Source organism: Leptonychotes weddellii, chromosome 13 (assembly GCF_054177405.1).
Source record: "Leptonychotes weddellii isolate Sample4059 chromosome 13, ASM5417740v2, whole genome shotgun sequence".
NCBI lineage: Eukaryota > Metazoa > Chordata > Mammalia > Carnivora > Phocidae > Leptonychotes > Leptonychotes weddellii.
In genome coordinates, this window is record NC_138381.1 from 62,523,671 (window position 1) to 62,541,211 (window position 17,541).

Sequence of the window (17,541 nt, forward strand, 5' to 3'; positions counted from 1 at the left end):
CAGTTACTCACCAAGCATTAGGAGGAGAATAAGCATGTGAAAACTTAATTTCACCATCTTTGGGGCCAATTACTGTCCGGATTTCAGCCGGCATTTGAAGCTTATCCTCCAGCCAAACTGGGATTCCTCACCATGTTGTAAAAACATGCTCAGCTTGCCTTTCCCTCCATTATTCTCACTGCCTGGAATGGCCTCCTCATCTCCTTCTGGTAAAAATCAGCCCACCAAGTCTAGTTGAAATGTCACTCCACCAGGCAGACTCTTTTGGTCTATGAACTCCTATTCCATACTCCAAACCCTTCCCCTTCTTTTACCAACTCAGCTGTGACCTCTCCTTTTACTGACTCTCTCTGGTGATACTTAACATATGCCACTCACACTTCAGGTATTTGTGCACTGGCCTCATCCTCCTTTCCAGAGAAAATGTATTTTATTCATATCTGCATCTCCAACAGCTTTAGTAAATGTCTAATCATTTGAACATTTAGAAGAAATCTGGTTTTTAAAATTATTCTCATTTAAAAGCATGTATCATTGAAATAGTCTCTAAAATGGTGACAGAATCCACTAAGAAATTATAGACATTTTAAACTCTGAACAAATATCTGGTTCTATTTACCCAAAATTTGTACATTTTTACATTAGTGTTTAAAACTCATCCATGATGAGATTATATAACCTCTGTGCCAATTAATCTTCCCTGATTTGGTCAATGTAAGTGTTGATTATACTTGTGTATATAATAACAGAGTCAGTGACCTATAATTGAAGATCTTTCCTTTAACTGGTATCTCTCTTCTTTTTTTTTTTTTAAAGATTTTATTTATTTATTTGACAAAGAGAGAGAGAGACAGCAAGAGAGTGAGCACAAGCAGAGCAAGTGGGAGAGGGAGAAGCAGGATTCCCACTGAGCAGGGAGGCCGTTGCGGGGCTCGATCCCAGGACACTGGGATCATGACCTGAGCCAAAGGTTTAACGACTGAGCCACCCAGGCGCCCAGGTTTCTCTCTTTTTTTAAAAAAGATCTTATTTATTTATTTGAGAGAGAGAGTGTATGTGTGAGAGAGAATACAGCGGGGTAAAGAGCAAAGGGAGAAGCAGACTCCCTGCCGAGCAGGGAGCCAGATGCGGGACTCGATCCCAGGACTCCGGGATCATGACCTGAGCTGAAGGCAGACGCTTAACTGACTGAGCCCGCCCAGGTGCCCCATTAACTGTATCTCTTAAAGTTAGAATTTTTCTGTTTAAATTTTTAAGAGAGGAAGAAATCGAGTTACTTTCTCCACCTTTTTATCCTCTTTTAATCAACTTCTAAGTGTCAGCAGAATGGTCTACAGATTTATAATTTAAATTATATAAATTTATAATTTAAAAATTAGCTTTAAGAATTTTACATTCTCATTCATTCTTAAGTCAGTATGATGCAATGCAAAGATCTGTTATGTATTCACTTTAAAAAATAAAAGAGTTCTGTTCAAATTAACACAATTTACCCACAGTTACAGTTATTTACTGAAAACACTGGTTCCCATAATAACCCAGTTCTTCTAAATTGTTTGTTTCGTGACCACCATAAATGGGATAGCATTTATATGGTTCATTAAAATTTCTCAAGAACCATAGCTATCATCAGAAATAATTAGAACAGAGACAAGTACATCCTGATATGATTTACTTACCAGCGAGGTCTACTTCACATTTGTGTAAACCTACATAAACATTTACTTTTCAGATAAATTATTTCATCTTTATTGATAATAGTCATTAATTTTTCTCCCCTTACTCTTGGTCCTTTTGCACCAACTACTCTGACCTAGAACGGGTCCTCCCTTGAAATTATGAAGTATGTGAAGTTTGTGGCCAACATCCTCTATTTCCACTCTCAACTGATTCTCCTGTCCTCCCAAATCACAGACCCCTTGTTAGAAGGTGGAAGAGGGTCAGTATTCTCTAGACCAAGAAGGCACTTGAAGACCAAATCCAAAGTAAACCATCCCATACGCTTAGAAAGAGTTTTATTCGGGGCAACTTACTGACAGGGGGTATCTGGCAGATGACTGATCCAGGCGGTAGACAACCATTCTCTGCCCCATCCTCCACCGCTATTCTCTGCCCTGTTTGGACCTCCAGCAGTAGCTTTTATAAAGTTAGGGGCACAGTGGTGAGGTCCCGGGGTAGTTATCGCAAGTGCCACCATCTGTGCACCAGAGCATCTCTCCTAGTTATCTAAAGTGAAGCCTCCATGTGCCACTTTTAAGGAAGATCTGAACAAGCCTTCCTGCATTCCAGTCAAGACATACATTAACTTCCAGGGGCCTGGAACACAGGCAGGTCATTGCATGGGCAGGAATAAGATGGAGGGCCAAAGATGGAGTCAGTGTTTCAGCACTCCACCCCCCTTAGTGCTGCTTCATGGCTACTCATGGTCTCCATCAAAGTGACCCTCCTCCACCTCAAAGCAGGCCTCTCAGTGACTAAGGAAGGTTCTCGTGGTTCATGAATCCCTCCCTACCAGCTATGACAAGAGAGTATTTATACAGATCCCATTCCTAAATGTCTAAGTAACAGCAAAACTAACAAACAGCAAACAAATGTTACCATCATATTTGCATTTTACTGTGGATTTCTAAAGCATTAGCAAAAAGGACAATTTTAGGAAAATAAGTCACAGAAGAGGTATCTGAAAGCAAATAGATTTCTGGTGTCTTTGAACTATGCCATCTATGTGTCTTTTTTTTTTACGAACAAGCCCAACCCTATTCCAAATTCCTAGAGAAGTAGAAGCAGTACGGTCCAGTGGATATGGTCTCTCCTTGGAATACCCAGACTTAAGCCAGCCTCAGAATAGCTACATGATTCTGAGGGTGCCAGTTTACCCTACTGATTGGTACTCCGCTTCCTAATCTATAACATTAAGTGCTTCTTAGGGTCCTTTCATTTCTAAAAATGTCTTAGTCTCAGTATCATAAATACTGTCTGGCAAGAGCCTAAGCTAAAACCAAAAAAACTGTTTAAAATAAGTAATGTTTGTGTCACTATAAAAATAATGTTTTCATTAATTAATGTGTAACTAATTAATGTTTAAATAAATCCCACATTCTTTGGCTGTTTCTTCTCAAAGGCAATCATATACACTCCCTAGGATATGCAATTCTACCCTTCACATAAGCTACTACTGTTAGTTCCTCCTGACATAATCTTTTCAGTGTGTATATATCTGAACAGGTTATTTTTTTTTTATTAAAGATTTTATTATTTTATGTATTTGACAGAGAGAGAGAGACAGCTAGAGAGGGAACACAAGCAGGGGGAGTGAGAGAGGGAGAAGCAGGCTCCCGGCCAAGCAGAGAGCCCGATGCAGGGCTCGATCCCAGGACCCTGGGATCATGACCCGAGCCGAAGGCAGACGCTTAACGACTGAGCCACCCAGGTGCCCCTGAACAGGTTATTTTTAAAAATGCCAAGCCAAATACACCAAAGCAAAGACAGAGAAGAGAAAAACTATAGTGGTATTTATCAAATCATTTAAATGTTTTCAATTCCTGTGACCATGCATCCTCAAACATATCTACCTCTTGGTAATCAACAGAATAATAAATATCTCACTTATCAAAAGGTCACTGATTTAACCACTTCAACTATTTAAAACATAGCCTAAAACCAGAAAGTATGAAAAAACAAAACAAAGCAAAAAAAACCTCTATGCAGTCAAAATAGAAAGCCATGGTTCATACTCTAGAGTTCACACACTCGTAAGAGAACCCTCATTCAAAGTACTTACTTTCATCTTAATCACAAGCTAAGACTCAGCTGGGTTTCCTACCCACCACAGACAGGAAACAGATACACACAACAGAACTACAAGAGGTAAGCACAGGACAGCAGCATTACTTTGGACAAAATAGAAAGAAAGAAAAATACTGTCTAAAGAAGACGTAAAAGTATTTTAAAAGAAACAAAGAGCAATCTAGGGTCATTCAGTATAGGAACAAATAATTCTACATTCCTTAAAAGCTCCTGTAGTATTGCTATACTATAGCAAAGTAGAATAATTCATGTTTGTGATAATATCCTAAGTAATCAAAATAAGTTTAAATCACACTTAGTACCTTCTGTTTAAGAAGGCAGAAAATGTGTAAGATATTTTAGAAAATTTCACATCAAAAAATGATTGAAATTTAACAAGGGCAAATTTAACAGTTAATGAAGTAAGTTTGAGTTAACAAGAAATTCACAAGAACACCATAGATCAATTAAATATTACTGTAGCAATTTTTCATGGAAACCACAGTGACTTTGAAATTAATTCATAATTAATACCCCAAACACATTTTAGTCTTAATTTCAATATTTATCACCACCATTCCTAGCCCCCAAATATTAATTGAACCATAATAAATTTCCATTTCTGTAGGTAAAAGATGGTCAAACATCAGCAATTTCGCACAGTTCAACCTAAAATCTTTACCAAAATTAAAAGTAAAACAAAGGGTTTGCATTTTATCTTTTCTTTCTCAAGCCCACCCTCTATTGGAAAAAAGCTAATTATTAAATAATGAAGACCCAAAACCCAATCAAAATGAATATGAGTCCATAATAATTTATTATGACATCTTCTCTCTACTCCTCAAAAACAACAATCTTATTTATGCCGGACAATCTCAACTCCACAAACATAGCTCCAAAAAGATCTCATAGGTCTGGGCTTAAACACTATAGTTTTTCACAGATACCACAATTGAGCATAATGGTGAAATGTGTGTATGCATACTTGTTATGTTCATTTATAAATATTAAAAACATAAAATACGCTTAACAACTAATTGTCAGAGCAGTGAAGTAGCGATCCAGATAAATATAATGGACACTTAGGTTTTTAATTACGTAAAACAAGTTGGCATTCAGTCTGTTTTCAGATTCAAAATGTTGTATTTTGGTTTTCCTTAAAACCAGGAACACCTACCTTGGACAAACTAAAATAAGGAATCTTTTGTCAGTGGAAAGGAAAGTTTATCTAATCTAGTCAGTGTTGGTATGCCAACATAGGATACAATAAAGTTATCCCAGAGTGTGCAACAAAGTTTCCTTATGAGTTTCTTCCTTCCCTACCCCCAGCTATTATCTTTCTAGTTTCAGGTCTATGTATATTGCACATTGGGAGAGTACACACCCAAAAACAATGAGTCCCCACAATGACCTCCTGGCTCCCAACTCCACTTTGACTCTATTCCAAATGTTAACTGCTCTCTAACTCAGAATTGCCTCAAAATCTGTGCTTCTACAAGTCTCAGTCCCCTGACATGATATAAATCCAAAATATTATCACCCACAAATTAAATAATGCAGAAATATGGGTGCATTCATGAATGGACATTTACTTACATAATCAGAAATAAGCTAGAGAAATTTCAGTCCTTTAATAATCCAAACTGAGAGATACCTACCAGCAAAAAGCTGATGGGCAGCTCTGACAATTGTCAGCAAGCTTATTTCATGTACCTTTTCTAGAATGCTAAATTTATTACACAGAAGGTATAAGCCAAAGGACGCGATTTTCTGGTTTTTTCTTAAAATATATGCTAAAAGCACAGAATGCTCAAAATAACGAAGACAACATTCTTTTTTTTTTAATTTTTTATTGTTATGTTAATCCCCATACATTACATCATTAGTTTTATTTTTTTTTTTTTAAGATTTTATTTATTTATTTATTTATTTGAGAGAGAGAGAGAGAGAGCAGGAGAGGGGGGAGGGTCAGAGGGAGAAGCAGACTCCCTGCCGAGCAGGGAGCCCGATGCGGGACTCGATCCAGGGACTCCAGGATCATGACCTGAGCCGAAGGCAGTCGCTTAACCAACTGAGCCACCCAGGCGCCCCTCATCATTAGTTTTAGATGTAGTGTTCCATGATTCATTGTTTGTGCATAACACCCAGTGCTCCATGCAGAACGTGCCCTCCTCAATACCCATCACCAGGCTAACCCATCCTCCCACCCCCCTCCCCTCTAGAACCCTCAGTTTGTTTTTCAGAGTCCATCGAAGACAACATTCTAACACAATAAATAACAAAGGGCTCAATCAAATGAGAATACTTTTAGCTACAAACACCTAAAAGGGGAGGGACTAGCAAGAAAGTTCAGGACAAAAGATTCATGTAAATCCTGAAAATGTCAGTTAAATGATATAATTTTTATAGCTTTCAATAAAACTACATGGTTTTAACACATCAATAAAAGCAAAGTCTTAAAGCTGAGACATACATTGTTATTAATGATTTAATGAATTCATTGTGGAAGCAAAAGCTGACAGGGCCGGCCAGGATTTCAGGATTTCTCTTGCTTCCACAGGTGTTTTCCACAGCATGTCATCGCTGTAATTGATGAGCAAAATGAAGGTGGCTGCTGGCGCCCTTTTTTGAGTTTGGGCCAATTAAACTCTGCAGCCTCTCACACCGCAATGTTTACTGGCTAGCTCCTGAACACTAAAGGTGCCAAATCAGATTTTCTCATCGCTGACTTCCTTCACTTCTTATCAAGTGTATCAACCATTCCCAGCTTCTCGAATGTTCCTGGAAGTAGTTTTCTATAGATGACCATTCCTTACCAAGCTTACAGAATCAAAAATATTTCAGGCTAAAGGAAATAAAGATTTACTCCAGGGGTTTACAACCATGGTATTGCTGTACTGATGTCAGGTGATCAGTCATGAGATGTGTCACAGATAACTGTTAACTTTTTCCCCTTTTTTTTCAATCGAGGGGAAGTTCATATTATACAAAATTAACCATTTTAAAGTATACGATACAGTTGCACTCAGTACATTCACAATATTGTGCAACCACTACCTCATCACTGGGACTTTATTTTTAACAGGTGCATAGTTATGATTACCCCTTTAACAAATCACCCTCACTCATAGTCCATAGGGTGTTTCAAGAGGGTGAGAATGGGCAGAGATAAACTTGCAAGTTAAGCATCTCCAATAACTGGCAAGTCAGAGAATCTTGACAACTGGTTGAAGATCACTGACCATCTTATTCAATAAACGCATTACATTTTTTCAAAGATTCACTCATTCAATTCCTACTCTGTGCCTATGCCTTCAAAACCTTACACTGGGGGGGCGCCTGGGTGGCTCAGTCGTTAAGCATCTGCCTTCGGCTCTGGTCATGATCCCAGGGTCCTGGGATTGAGCTCTGCATCGGGCTCCCTGCTCGGCGGGAAGCCCGCTTCTCCCTCTCCCGCTCCCCCTGCTTGTGTTCCCTCTCCCGCTGTGTCTCTCTCTGTCAAATAAATAAATAGAATCTTTAAAAAAACAAAAAAAACACCTTACACTGGTAGAGACAGACACACTGACAGTTACAGTACAGGGATGACTATAGCCCATCAAGTACGGTCAAAGGAGGGTGCAGCCAGCTATGCCCAGCAATTATAGAAGGATTCACTAAGGAGGAGAAGACTGAGTTAGCTCTTAAGGTTATGACCAGTGGCAAAGGAAGGCAAGCTACAGAGCGTACAAAGAGAAGGTATTCTAGGCCAAGGAAGGAGCAAATGCAAAAGCACAGGCACCTGCTGAGCCATGGCCAGCTTCACTGTAGGATACAGTCATGCCAAGACGAAACATGTAGTAAGCACATTTTATGTGTGAGGCACTCCTTGTATACATTTTACATTGTATCCTCTAAGTCTCACTAAGACCTAGGTGCCATTCACATTGAGTAGAGGAGACATGTGAAGTACAGAGAGGGTAAGTAATGGCTACACAGCTTCGAAGTGGCTGAGCTGGACTTCAAACCTAGGCAGTCTAGCTGCAGAGCCCATCCTCTTCATCACTACACAATCTACACCACATTTTTCTTTTTTCTTCTTCTTCTAATAAAATTAACCCCGAAGGCAAGATCTTTTATGATGGAAACTACAGTACCTCACAGCACACTGAAGTTGAACAAATGATTGACATGAACAATGAGTGGGCACCACAACGAATCCCTGGTGGCCTCTGAACAAATGAGGGCACGAGTGGCAAGCCATACTGAAAGATCAGTAAAACTTAATTTATTTCTTATTCTTTTAAATTAAAAAATACATTAAAACAAGTTCTCATAGGGGCGCCTGGGTGGCTCAGTTGTTTAAGCAACTGCCTTCGGCTTCAGGTCATGATCCTGGAGTCCCTGGATCGAGTCCCGCATCGGGCTCCCTGCTCGGCAGGGAGTCTGCTTCTCCCTCTGACCCTCCCCCCTCTCATGTGCTCTCTCTCTCACTCTCTCTGCCAAATAAATAAATAAAATCTTTAAAAAAAAAAAAAAAACAAACAAGTTCTCATATTTGCCCCATAACCCAGTCATTTTCTTGCACAACCCCTAACCCAAGGTGTGCTTACCCACTTTGAAGAACTCTATGAGACAATGGAAAGACACAGTAGGGTTTTAAGGAGGTGAATAATGTGAACAGATGTGGGGAGGGGGGGTTAACAATTACTCTAAAAGGAGTAAGAAGGAAAAACCAGAGCAAAATAAGAGACTAGAAAAAGAAAAATCATTAGGATGCCATTTGCAATAGATCCATCAAGTGATAATGAGGTGCTAACCTATAACAGTGGGGAGTCAAATATGAAAGATTAAATGACATGCCCAAGGACACAAGTCATGGGAAGGGCCAAAACTAAAACCTGGGTCTCTAGGTTGCACTGATCTGGGAATGGTATACAGAACGGATTTGCAGAAAGATCTTTATCATGAAATTTGTGAGACTTCTCTTTATAATTACTTTTTTTAAATTTTATTATGTTATGTTAATCACCATACATTACATCATTAGTTTTTGATGCAGTGTTCCATGATTCATTGTTTGCGTATAACACCCAGTGCTCCATTCAATACATGCCCTCTTTAATAATTATTTAATAATTGGGGCGCCTGGGTGGCTCAGTTGGTTAAGCGACTGCCGTCGGCTCAGGTCATGATCCTGGAGTCCCGGGATCGAGTCCCGCATCAGACTCCCTGCTCAGCAGGGAGTCTGCTTCTCCCTCTGACCCTGCCCCTCTCATGCTCTCTATCTCATTCTCTCTCTCAAATAAATAAAATCTAAAAATAATAATAATAATAATTATTATTATTATTATTTAATAATTACTTTTGTCCACAATGTCTGATTATTTTTAAGTCTAATTTTATACTATTATAGAAGCTGTGGTCCAAAATTAATAGTATCATAATAACTAGCATAGCATAGCATTCAGGCAGGTAAGTATGTAATTTAGTAAAGTTAAAATTTGAGACTTAGCTTTCTAATCCAGAAACAAAATACTTTACCATAGAGAAAGTACAGGGATTTGAAATACACTCTTCCGTAAAAGTAATAAACTATTCCAAGACACAAATTTACAGGATGGAATCCTTACAAGTGAGCTTCCAAACAAGTTCTTTAAATGAAGCTCCATCAGAGAAGTCATTTAAGAAGCCAGATTCACGTTATATTAATGTGACAAGTATAACAAGACAAATACATCATATGATTCTCAAATGACATAATTAATGTAGTTTATGGGACATATTCCTATTAATGATCTTTTCTTATGTGTGAACAGTAAAATAACATTAGATAAGCAATGAAAAAATCCAATCAGCAGCAGCTTTCCTGCAGGTTTCAACTGAAGTCTTATTTACACAGTGTTATCTGACACTAATCCTTGGATTTTAAAGAGCAGAAATCACTTCAGAATTGTAAACAAACATGTTTCTATGAGATGAGCATTTTAATTACTATCATTTCTGCAAGTACAAGATAAAAATAATGTGCTACATGATAGCCTCTTTTTTTTATTCTTATGTTAATCCCCATACATTACATCATTAGTTCTAGATGAAGTGTTCCATGATTCATTGTTTGTGCATAACACCCAGTGCTCCATGCAGAACGTGGACATGATAGCCTCTTAATGTGTAAACAGGGGAAAGTATATTTTGCCAGGCCAATAAGGTTACATTAATAAAAGGATCATGACACTGAATCAGGAGTCTGGTCCATGGATTCTGGTAGTGTGTCTTAACAATGACTGCCATAGATATCCTGTGGAAAGTATGCCTGTCCCCTTTCTTTTTTTTTAAGATTTTATTTATTTATTTATTTGACAGAGACAGACACAGCGAGAGAGGGAACACAAGCAGGGGAAGTGGGAGAGGGAGAAGCAGGCTTCCCGCGGAGCAGGGAGCCTGATGCAGGGCTCGATCCCAGGACCCTAGGATCATGACCCGAGCCGAAGGCAGACGCTTAACGACTGAGCCACCCAGGCGCCCCTGGCTGTCCCCTTTCTAATATTCTCTACGGAAGACCAGAATTCAGTGCCAATATATTCTGGTACTCTTTAATAATCCACTATAGTCTAGTATCTATGAATCAATTGAGATATTTTGAATCTTTTTACATTTAAACTTCCAACTATCTCAGAATAAGAAAGTCTAAAACTACAAGTTTTACAAAGTAATAGTTCTTATTTACTTTTACATCAAATACTTATTGAGAGGGGTGACTGGGTTGGTTAGTCAGTTGGGCATCCAACTCTTGATTTCGGCTCAGGTCATGATCTCAAGGTTGTGAGACTGAGCCCCACATAGGGCTCCGTGCTGGGTTCCTGCTTACGATTCTCTCTAAAAGGAGAGAGAATCCTTACTTACCAAAAAAAAAAAAAAAACTTACTGAGCAACTACACTATTCTTGGCACCAAAAAAAAGAGGTATGAGATATGGTTCCTGAACTCAAGGAGCCTGAAGTGTAATTGAGAGACTGGATACACAAATAGATTTGTTTTAAAGTTTGCTATCAATTTAAAAGACAATCAGCCTAAAAGAGCATAAATTCTAAATGCTCCAAGAATTCAGAGATAGATAAAATGATCGTGTTTCTTCAAGAAGAAGGATGGGGAAGAAGAACATCTTGGTCCAGTATCCAGAGATGCGGAAGCAGAGCTATGGCAAACCTTCTTATATACTGAGATCACCTCAGCAGTCAGGCTTTATCTTTCTTGGATAAGTTCTCAAGTATAACGGTGAAAAACACACCTCTTGAAGAAACAAGGGGTGGTCCAATCCTAGCTCTGACCCTGCCATGCTGTGTGACTCTGGGTAAGTCACCGTACCTCTCTAAACCTGTTTCCTTATCTGTAAAATGAAACTTTTAACACCTACCACCGCCCTGGCTAAGAATTAAATGAATGCATATAGAGTAAGTAGAGATGCCTACAGGCATAGCACAGGTGCTTTAAAAATGGCAGCTGCTATTTGCATGATATTAAATGCCATTCTTACCATGATGCAATCACAATTGCACAGAATCTTACTTTTTAGGGTAATTACAGGGCTCTTGGTGGGAGGCTTTGGAAGACTGGCTCCTAAGCTCCTCACTAATTCTGAGGGTGCAACATGATTAATCATGTTGTGGTGGTTTCTTTGGGAAAAGTTAGGAGACCCTAACTGAATATTTCATAGTGCACATCTTGAATTTTAGCATTTAGTTTAACTCAGCAAGTAAGCAAAGAGGACTAAGAAGCTCCCCGTCCATCATGTACCCCAGCTGCATGCTCAGAAACAAAGAAACCTAGAACCTATGGTTGTTCTCTATAGTTAACCCAGATTTTATAAAAGCCAGCCCTGGTGGCTGACAGGACCCCATGATAGCAAGTTACCAACCAATTCTAGTCATAAAGCCCAGCTATAGACAAATGCTATTTGGGGCAGCCAGCATTCTATAGATGGTCTTCCTAGCTTTGTTAAAATCACATCAATGCAGTATCAATTTTCATCTGTAGTGTAAATGATTTTTATGAAACAGTTTGGCAAAACACATGGCATGTGACTGTTCCACTACAAATGTGTTAGCAGAAACCATGGCAATGATCCGATCATGAGAGTATTCTTGCAAGAATAAGAAAATAAACCTAATCTTTGTAAAGACTTACTGGTGCCTTACCGGTTTTGAACACTGAGTATCATCCAAGGAAGCTTCCATTTCCAATGTAGAAGAAGCAAGAATTGTTCTCAAGCCACCACCAAATAATCATACAGTATTTGATGGCTCAGCTTATTTTTTAATCGTCTATGAACACTGAAGAATTATATCTGGATCTTTATAACATGATGGTTTGGGATTATGAATACAGTGAATAAACACAACCTTCTGGTATAGCAATTTAAGCATCACAGAGTGAGTAAATACTGCAGAGTGAATCCTAACACTTGAAACAGAATCTTCCAGAGTCCAGAAATCCACCTGACTGCCAAGAATAATACTTCCGTGGTTCAAGCAATACCAGTACCCAGAGGGGTTTCCACAGACATAACCACATGAGTTACTGCATATTGGGTAAAATAGAAAAAACAGACATTTATGAATGTATAGTTTGCAGACATCTTAAAAGTACTCATAAATACGCAATTTACAAATAGACAAGAAAGGGGGGAGCACTTTAGGAATACACAGTATCTATTTAAATTGCTTAATTATACGGTTTCTTCCATGGTTTTCCTCAACCTGACGCTAATTTTTGTTAGGGACTGGAGGGACGAGATACATGGATCTCTTAACTAAAGTAAATGGAACCAATATCACTGAAAGAAGCTCTATGATGAGAACTAATATAAAAGAGATTCTGACTTCAGGATGAGGTAAGAAATGACTTAGCATCAGAGATCAAAACTGCATTAATCAAATATCAAAGAAAACCTTTCAATTTACCAGGCTATACTAAAGAAGGGTTGTTAGATTCTCTAGCAATATAGCAAACGCACAATATCTGAGAATCATTTCACACACGATTTCTATTTCAACTCTGATGTAAAACATGGTATCACACATCATGCCACAAAGAAAGAGTCAGTTTAGCTAGTTCAAGTAAAACACCAGGCAGCTGCTAACCCAGACAGGTCAAGGCTGGGGAGGGGCACAGCACATTCAGTTCGCTGTGTTTTCCTTCAGAAGAATGTCAATAAGAACCATGGCCAAATGAGGTATTTGAAGTGGAAGGGGGGGGGGGTCCTGCTATGCAGTGAACCACTGGGTTCACCTAACAGCGCCAGTCAGGCAAGTTAGCAAAAGGGAGCCCTAGCCAAACCTTCAGCCGCCAACAACTTAAAGAAAGCTGTCTTTCTCCCTGAGCGTCCTGGGGCAGGGACCAGTCCCACATTTAGAAACGTTATTTCTGGGACCAATAGCAATTTATTTTGATAGAACCACTGGATTTTTTTTTTTTTCTTGAGTTCTCAACAAAGGAGCCATATTAGGAAATAATCTCGCAAAAAGCAAAGTGCCCCCTCCCCCTCTTCCCCACGATCGATGCACACACGCCCGTGCACGCTGACACGCACAGACACACACACCCGTGCACAATGGCCGGCGCACGCACTCGCGCCGGCCCACGCGGCGGCACTGGAGCCCCGCAGGCAGAAGGCCCGGCCCGGCCCCAGGCGCTGGGGCAGGAGGCCCCGCGGCCCAGCTGCCCGGGAACCAGCTGCTGGGCGGTTGTGCTGGGGATGCTCGCCCCCCAGCGGGGCCCTTGGGAAGCAGCTGCCAGCGGCTCGCAACCTCTTAACCCCTTGGGGAAGTAGGTGCTACAAAACCCACCTGCAGGGACACTGGAACGGGTTGTGGGTGCAGCCCCAAATGGCCCCCCAGAGACAGGGCGCCACCGAGTCCTTGGACTCTGGCAGCTCTTGGCTGGGTCCTGCAAAGCTAATCGTGTCGCTGGCTTCACGGGGCTTCCAAAGCAAACGGGTGTTTCTGAGCTGTCACCCCTGAGAGTCCGGGCATATGAAGAAGGAAAAACTTAAGAGGGCAGTGGACGCAGACTTGACTTGGTAACTCGTCCCTGAGGGACTGGCGCCAAGTCCCTAAAGGGACAGAGCTGCCTGTCCGGCCAGCCCAGCAAACTACGGAAGGGATGGAGGGACCCGAGGGCAACCGCCCCCAGTCACCCTTCCCTGGGTCGGGCATCAGGGCCCCGTCCCCACTCCAGGACACTTACCTTCTTCCGGGGCTGCCATTTCATCATATTTGTACAGCCGGTACGTGGAACATCAAGATGCTGGCTGGGGGCTGGGGGCAGATGCAGGGCAGCAGCGACTGCAAGTCATGCTGCCTCCCTCCCACCCCCTAATTCTTTCCCATATTCACTGCGAAGGGAAAAAGCCCAGGAGAGTCCAGTCTTTTCGCCTTCAGTTCAATGAAAAGTATCCCCACACCACAAACACACTTCCCACCGGGCTAGGAAGTCCCAGCAGCAACCAGCGTACTCCTGCGAGAGCGGGGCATTTCCCCCCCACACACCCCCACCCCCACCCCCCAGACAGCGCCTGCAAAAGGAGCCTGCGGCAGGGGGTCTCCAAGCCGGCTGCAGAGACCCTCCCTCAGAGAAGAGACTCAGGACGAGAGCTGATGCAGAAACCGAGCCGGGCTCCTGCCATCCAAACCCCTTTTGGCGAATTCTCCTCTTCTCAAAAAAAGATTAGACAAGCAATCAAACCCTCACGCGCAGCCTGGAGCAATTCCCAAAATTCTGGGTGTATTTCTCGTTTGTAAAATTTAGCAAAGAAAATTCCAAAGATCTGTAATCAGAGCTTCTTTACGCTGTTTTTTTTCTTCCTTCTTGGCTAACTTGGGGAAAGGATCTGCCCTTCCCGAAATGCCTACCTTCCCTGAACACTGTAAATAGGAAAACTTGGTTTGTGTGTTTAGATTTTTTTTTTTTAATTCCCAAGAACCTTAGTGGGGAAAGGCTGGAAGGAAATCCTGCAAGAACCCAACTCCACAGCTCAGTCTGCACTAATGACTTCCTTCCCTTCAGTGTGAGCACCGCCTGCCCAGCTCCAGCCACACAGAGCACACAGAGTTTCTGGGTCTTAGTGCCACGACATCTGCTCCAAAGCAAAAAGTAAGCATACAGTTTGAGAGGCATCTAACAGCTCTTAAGGAATCAGAACCAGGAGAGACCTACAAAATCAGGAAACCATTTCAAAAGATATATTTGAATTTGTGAGTTACATCAAGAGAAAAAAGGAATTGCAAAAGGATTCCAGACCAAAAGACAAAATCTCAATGTATGATTTGAAGAAAAAGGATTTCAGATATCTTAAAAGATAAAAAAATTAATCAAGAATAGACTCTGCTCCCCTGAAACAAATACATTATATGTTAATTTAAAAAAAGAACAGACTCTGCTTCTCTAATCTAGGACTAATTTTATTATTATAAACTACTGCTATGGAGATTGTTTCATTCGTCTTCTGTAAAATGATTCCATCTTATTTAAGGAGATAATGTCCAAACACAAGATACTATGTAATTCCACTATTATTTGTCATCCAACATGTCTATCAACTCCTATCCCACCATGAGGCTATTTTGATAGATGGGAATATAATGGGTGGTGTAAGCTACTAGAATACTAATGTACATAATAATAGTAACTGATGTACTATGAGTCCAAGTTCCAACAATGTTTAACTTATTACTCTCCAAGTTCTAGATGCATTGGCAGGATTGGCTGATGTGGGCTATTATATGCAGACTGAACACTAACTATATCTGATTATAAATGTTATTAAAATACCTAAAACAGTTCTGAAACATTACTTGTAAGATCTTTTCTAAGCCTGTCTGAAATTCAATGGTGAAAGCATTATCTTTTTTATAATATTAACAATTATAGCTAAATGAATAGGTACTATTTCTTAAACCACTACTCTCTGCCAGGACCTATGCCTACATTCACCATCTCAAGCCCTGCAAGGAAGGTCTTATTGTTTGATGTGCCAGACGAGGACACTGAGATTCAGAGGGGTCAGGTGCTCAACCAAGACCACAACACATGGAAGGTGGTGGGGCTGGTATTCAGACCCACAATAACACGACTCCAGAGCCTATGACCCTTTCATGACGTGCATCATAGCTACCTCTCATTTCAGTAAAACTATGAAGTGTCTATGGCTTAAGCACCTATTATTTGCCAGCCTTTGTTCCAGGCACTAGAAATATGAGTAAGAGGCTGCCCCTGCTCTTGAAATTACATACAGTAGTCAGCAAATAATACCAGCAAATAACACCAATACTCTGTATATGTTCTGACATATCCAAATCATTCCACACAGCTTAACCTGGTACTAGCACGGAAAGTTCAATAAATTGCAAACCAAATTCAGCAATCTACCCCAAAATCAGTTTCTCTTCCCAACTTTCCTTTATCTGTCCATAGCACTGTCATTCATCCAGGATAACAAAACCTTCACATCATTCCTTATGTTAAGGAATTCCTCTAACATTCCTCTATCACCAAGTCCTATCGCTTCTTTCTTAGACATCACTTTCAAGTTCCTACTGCTGACATCTGAGGCCAGGGCCTCCACCAAACAAACATATATTAAGTACCATCTAAGTACAGAGTAACATTTAGGATAGAATGATGTAAGACGAAGTCTCTATGCTACAGGAAATTACAAAGAAGCTAGGACAAAACAGAAAACCTATAAAAAGACCATCAGGCATTGCCTTAGTCAGTTAAGCAACAAAGGAGTTATGTAGTCAGTAGGTGTTCCAAGAGTTAGAAGGAGAAATCATTGTAAACAGTGATGGTCAAGGAAGGTTTCACAAAGGAATGTGAAGTAAAAATTCAGAGGAGATACAACTCATTCTAGAGCCAAAAGCCAAAATCTCAAGGTGCTTACCACGTTCAGTAATGACCTTCAGGATCTAGACCCTTCCACGTTTCAGAACTCCCCACTTACCCCTCTCCTGCTCCCTTTCTCAGCTCCTACCCTACTGGCCACCTCACTATCTCTAGAACATATCAAGCATATATTTGTTGCACTCCCTATCTGAATCGCTCTTCCTCCAGAGAGCGTCTTGGCTCTCTCCCTCAGTTCCTTCAGGACTTTGTTCAAATATCATATTAGAAAGGTTGTCTCTCACCATTCCTTCTAAAATAATAGCACCATGACCCACACACTGTTATGTTCTATCTTCCCTATTCTGCTACATTTTACTTCATAGCCCTTATGACATATATTTTGTTTGTCTACTTAATGTCTTATTCATCTCATAAGAATATAAATTCCAAGGGAGCGGGGACTGTGCTCTGTTATAATACCAACACCCCGTGAAAAAATACCTGACACAATAAGCAGTCTTTGAATACTTGTTGAATGAAACAATGAAAGAAAAAGGGAGAACAGTGTGAACGAAAAAGACAAGCGTACATAAGATGTATTCAAGATACACATATTGACCTCTCTAAAATATAAGTCTTCAGTGTGAGAATGTTAGAGGCAGAGACTTTGTCTTGTTCAGCTTTGTAATCCCCTGTGCCCCAAATCGTGCCTGGCACAGCAGAAGTGCTCAATATTCTGGGAAAAAAGAATGAATGGGGCGGGGTGGGGGTGAGGGGATGAATGGTGAATGAGTCAAAAGTCCATTCCATTCCATACAAAGTAAAAGGTATTTTGGCAAGGTATGTTGGGACCAAATGATAGGGAACATTGTAAGGCAGAGAAATTTGGACT

At 40.5% G+C, this 17,541-nt stretch overlaps 1 protein-coding gene across 1 annotated transcript in view; it reads right to left on the minus strand.

The window, feature by feature from the left end:
- Positions 1 to 14,307, minus strand: part of LOC115944744 (tetratricopeptide repeat protein 28-like) — a 127,789-nt gene extending 113,482 nt beyond the window's left edge. Inside the window, exon 1 of the mRNA XM_081801869.1 lies at positions 14,013 to 14,307. Within this exon, the coding sequence (XP_081657995.1) occupies positions 14,013 to 14,039 (27 nt within the window). The 5' untranslated portion in view covers positions 14,040 to 14,307. The remainder of the gene's footprint in view (positions 1 to 14,012) is intronic.
- Positions 14,308 to 17,541: the final 3,234 nt, after the last annotated feature.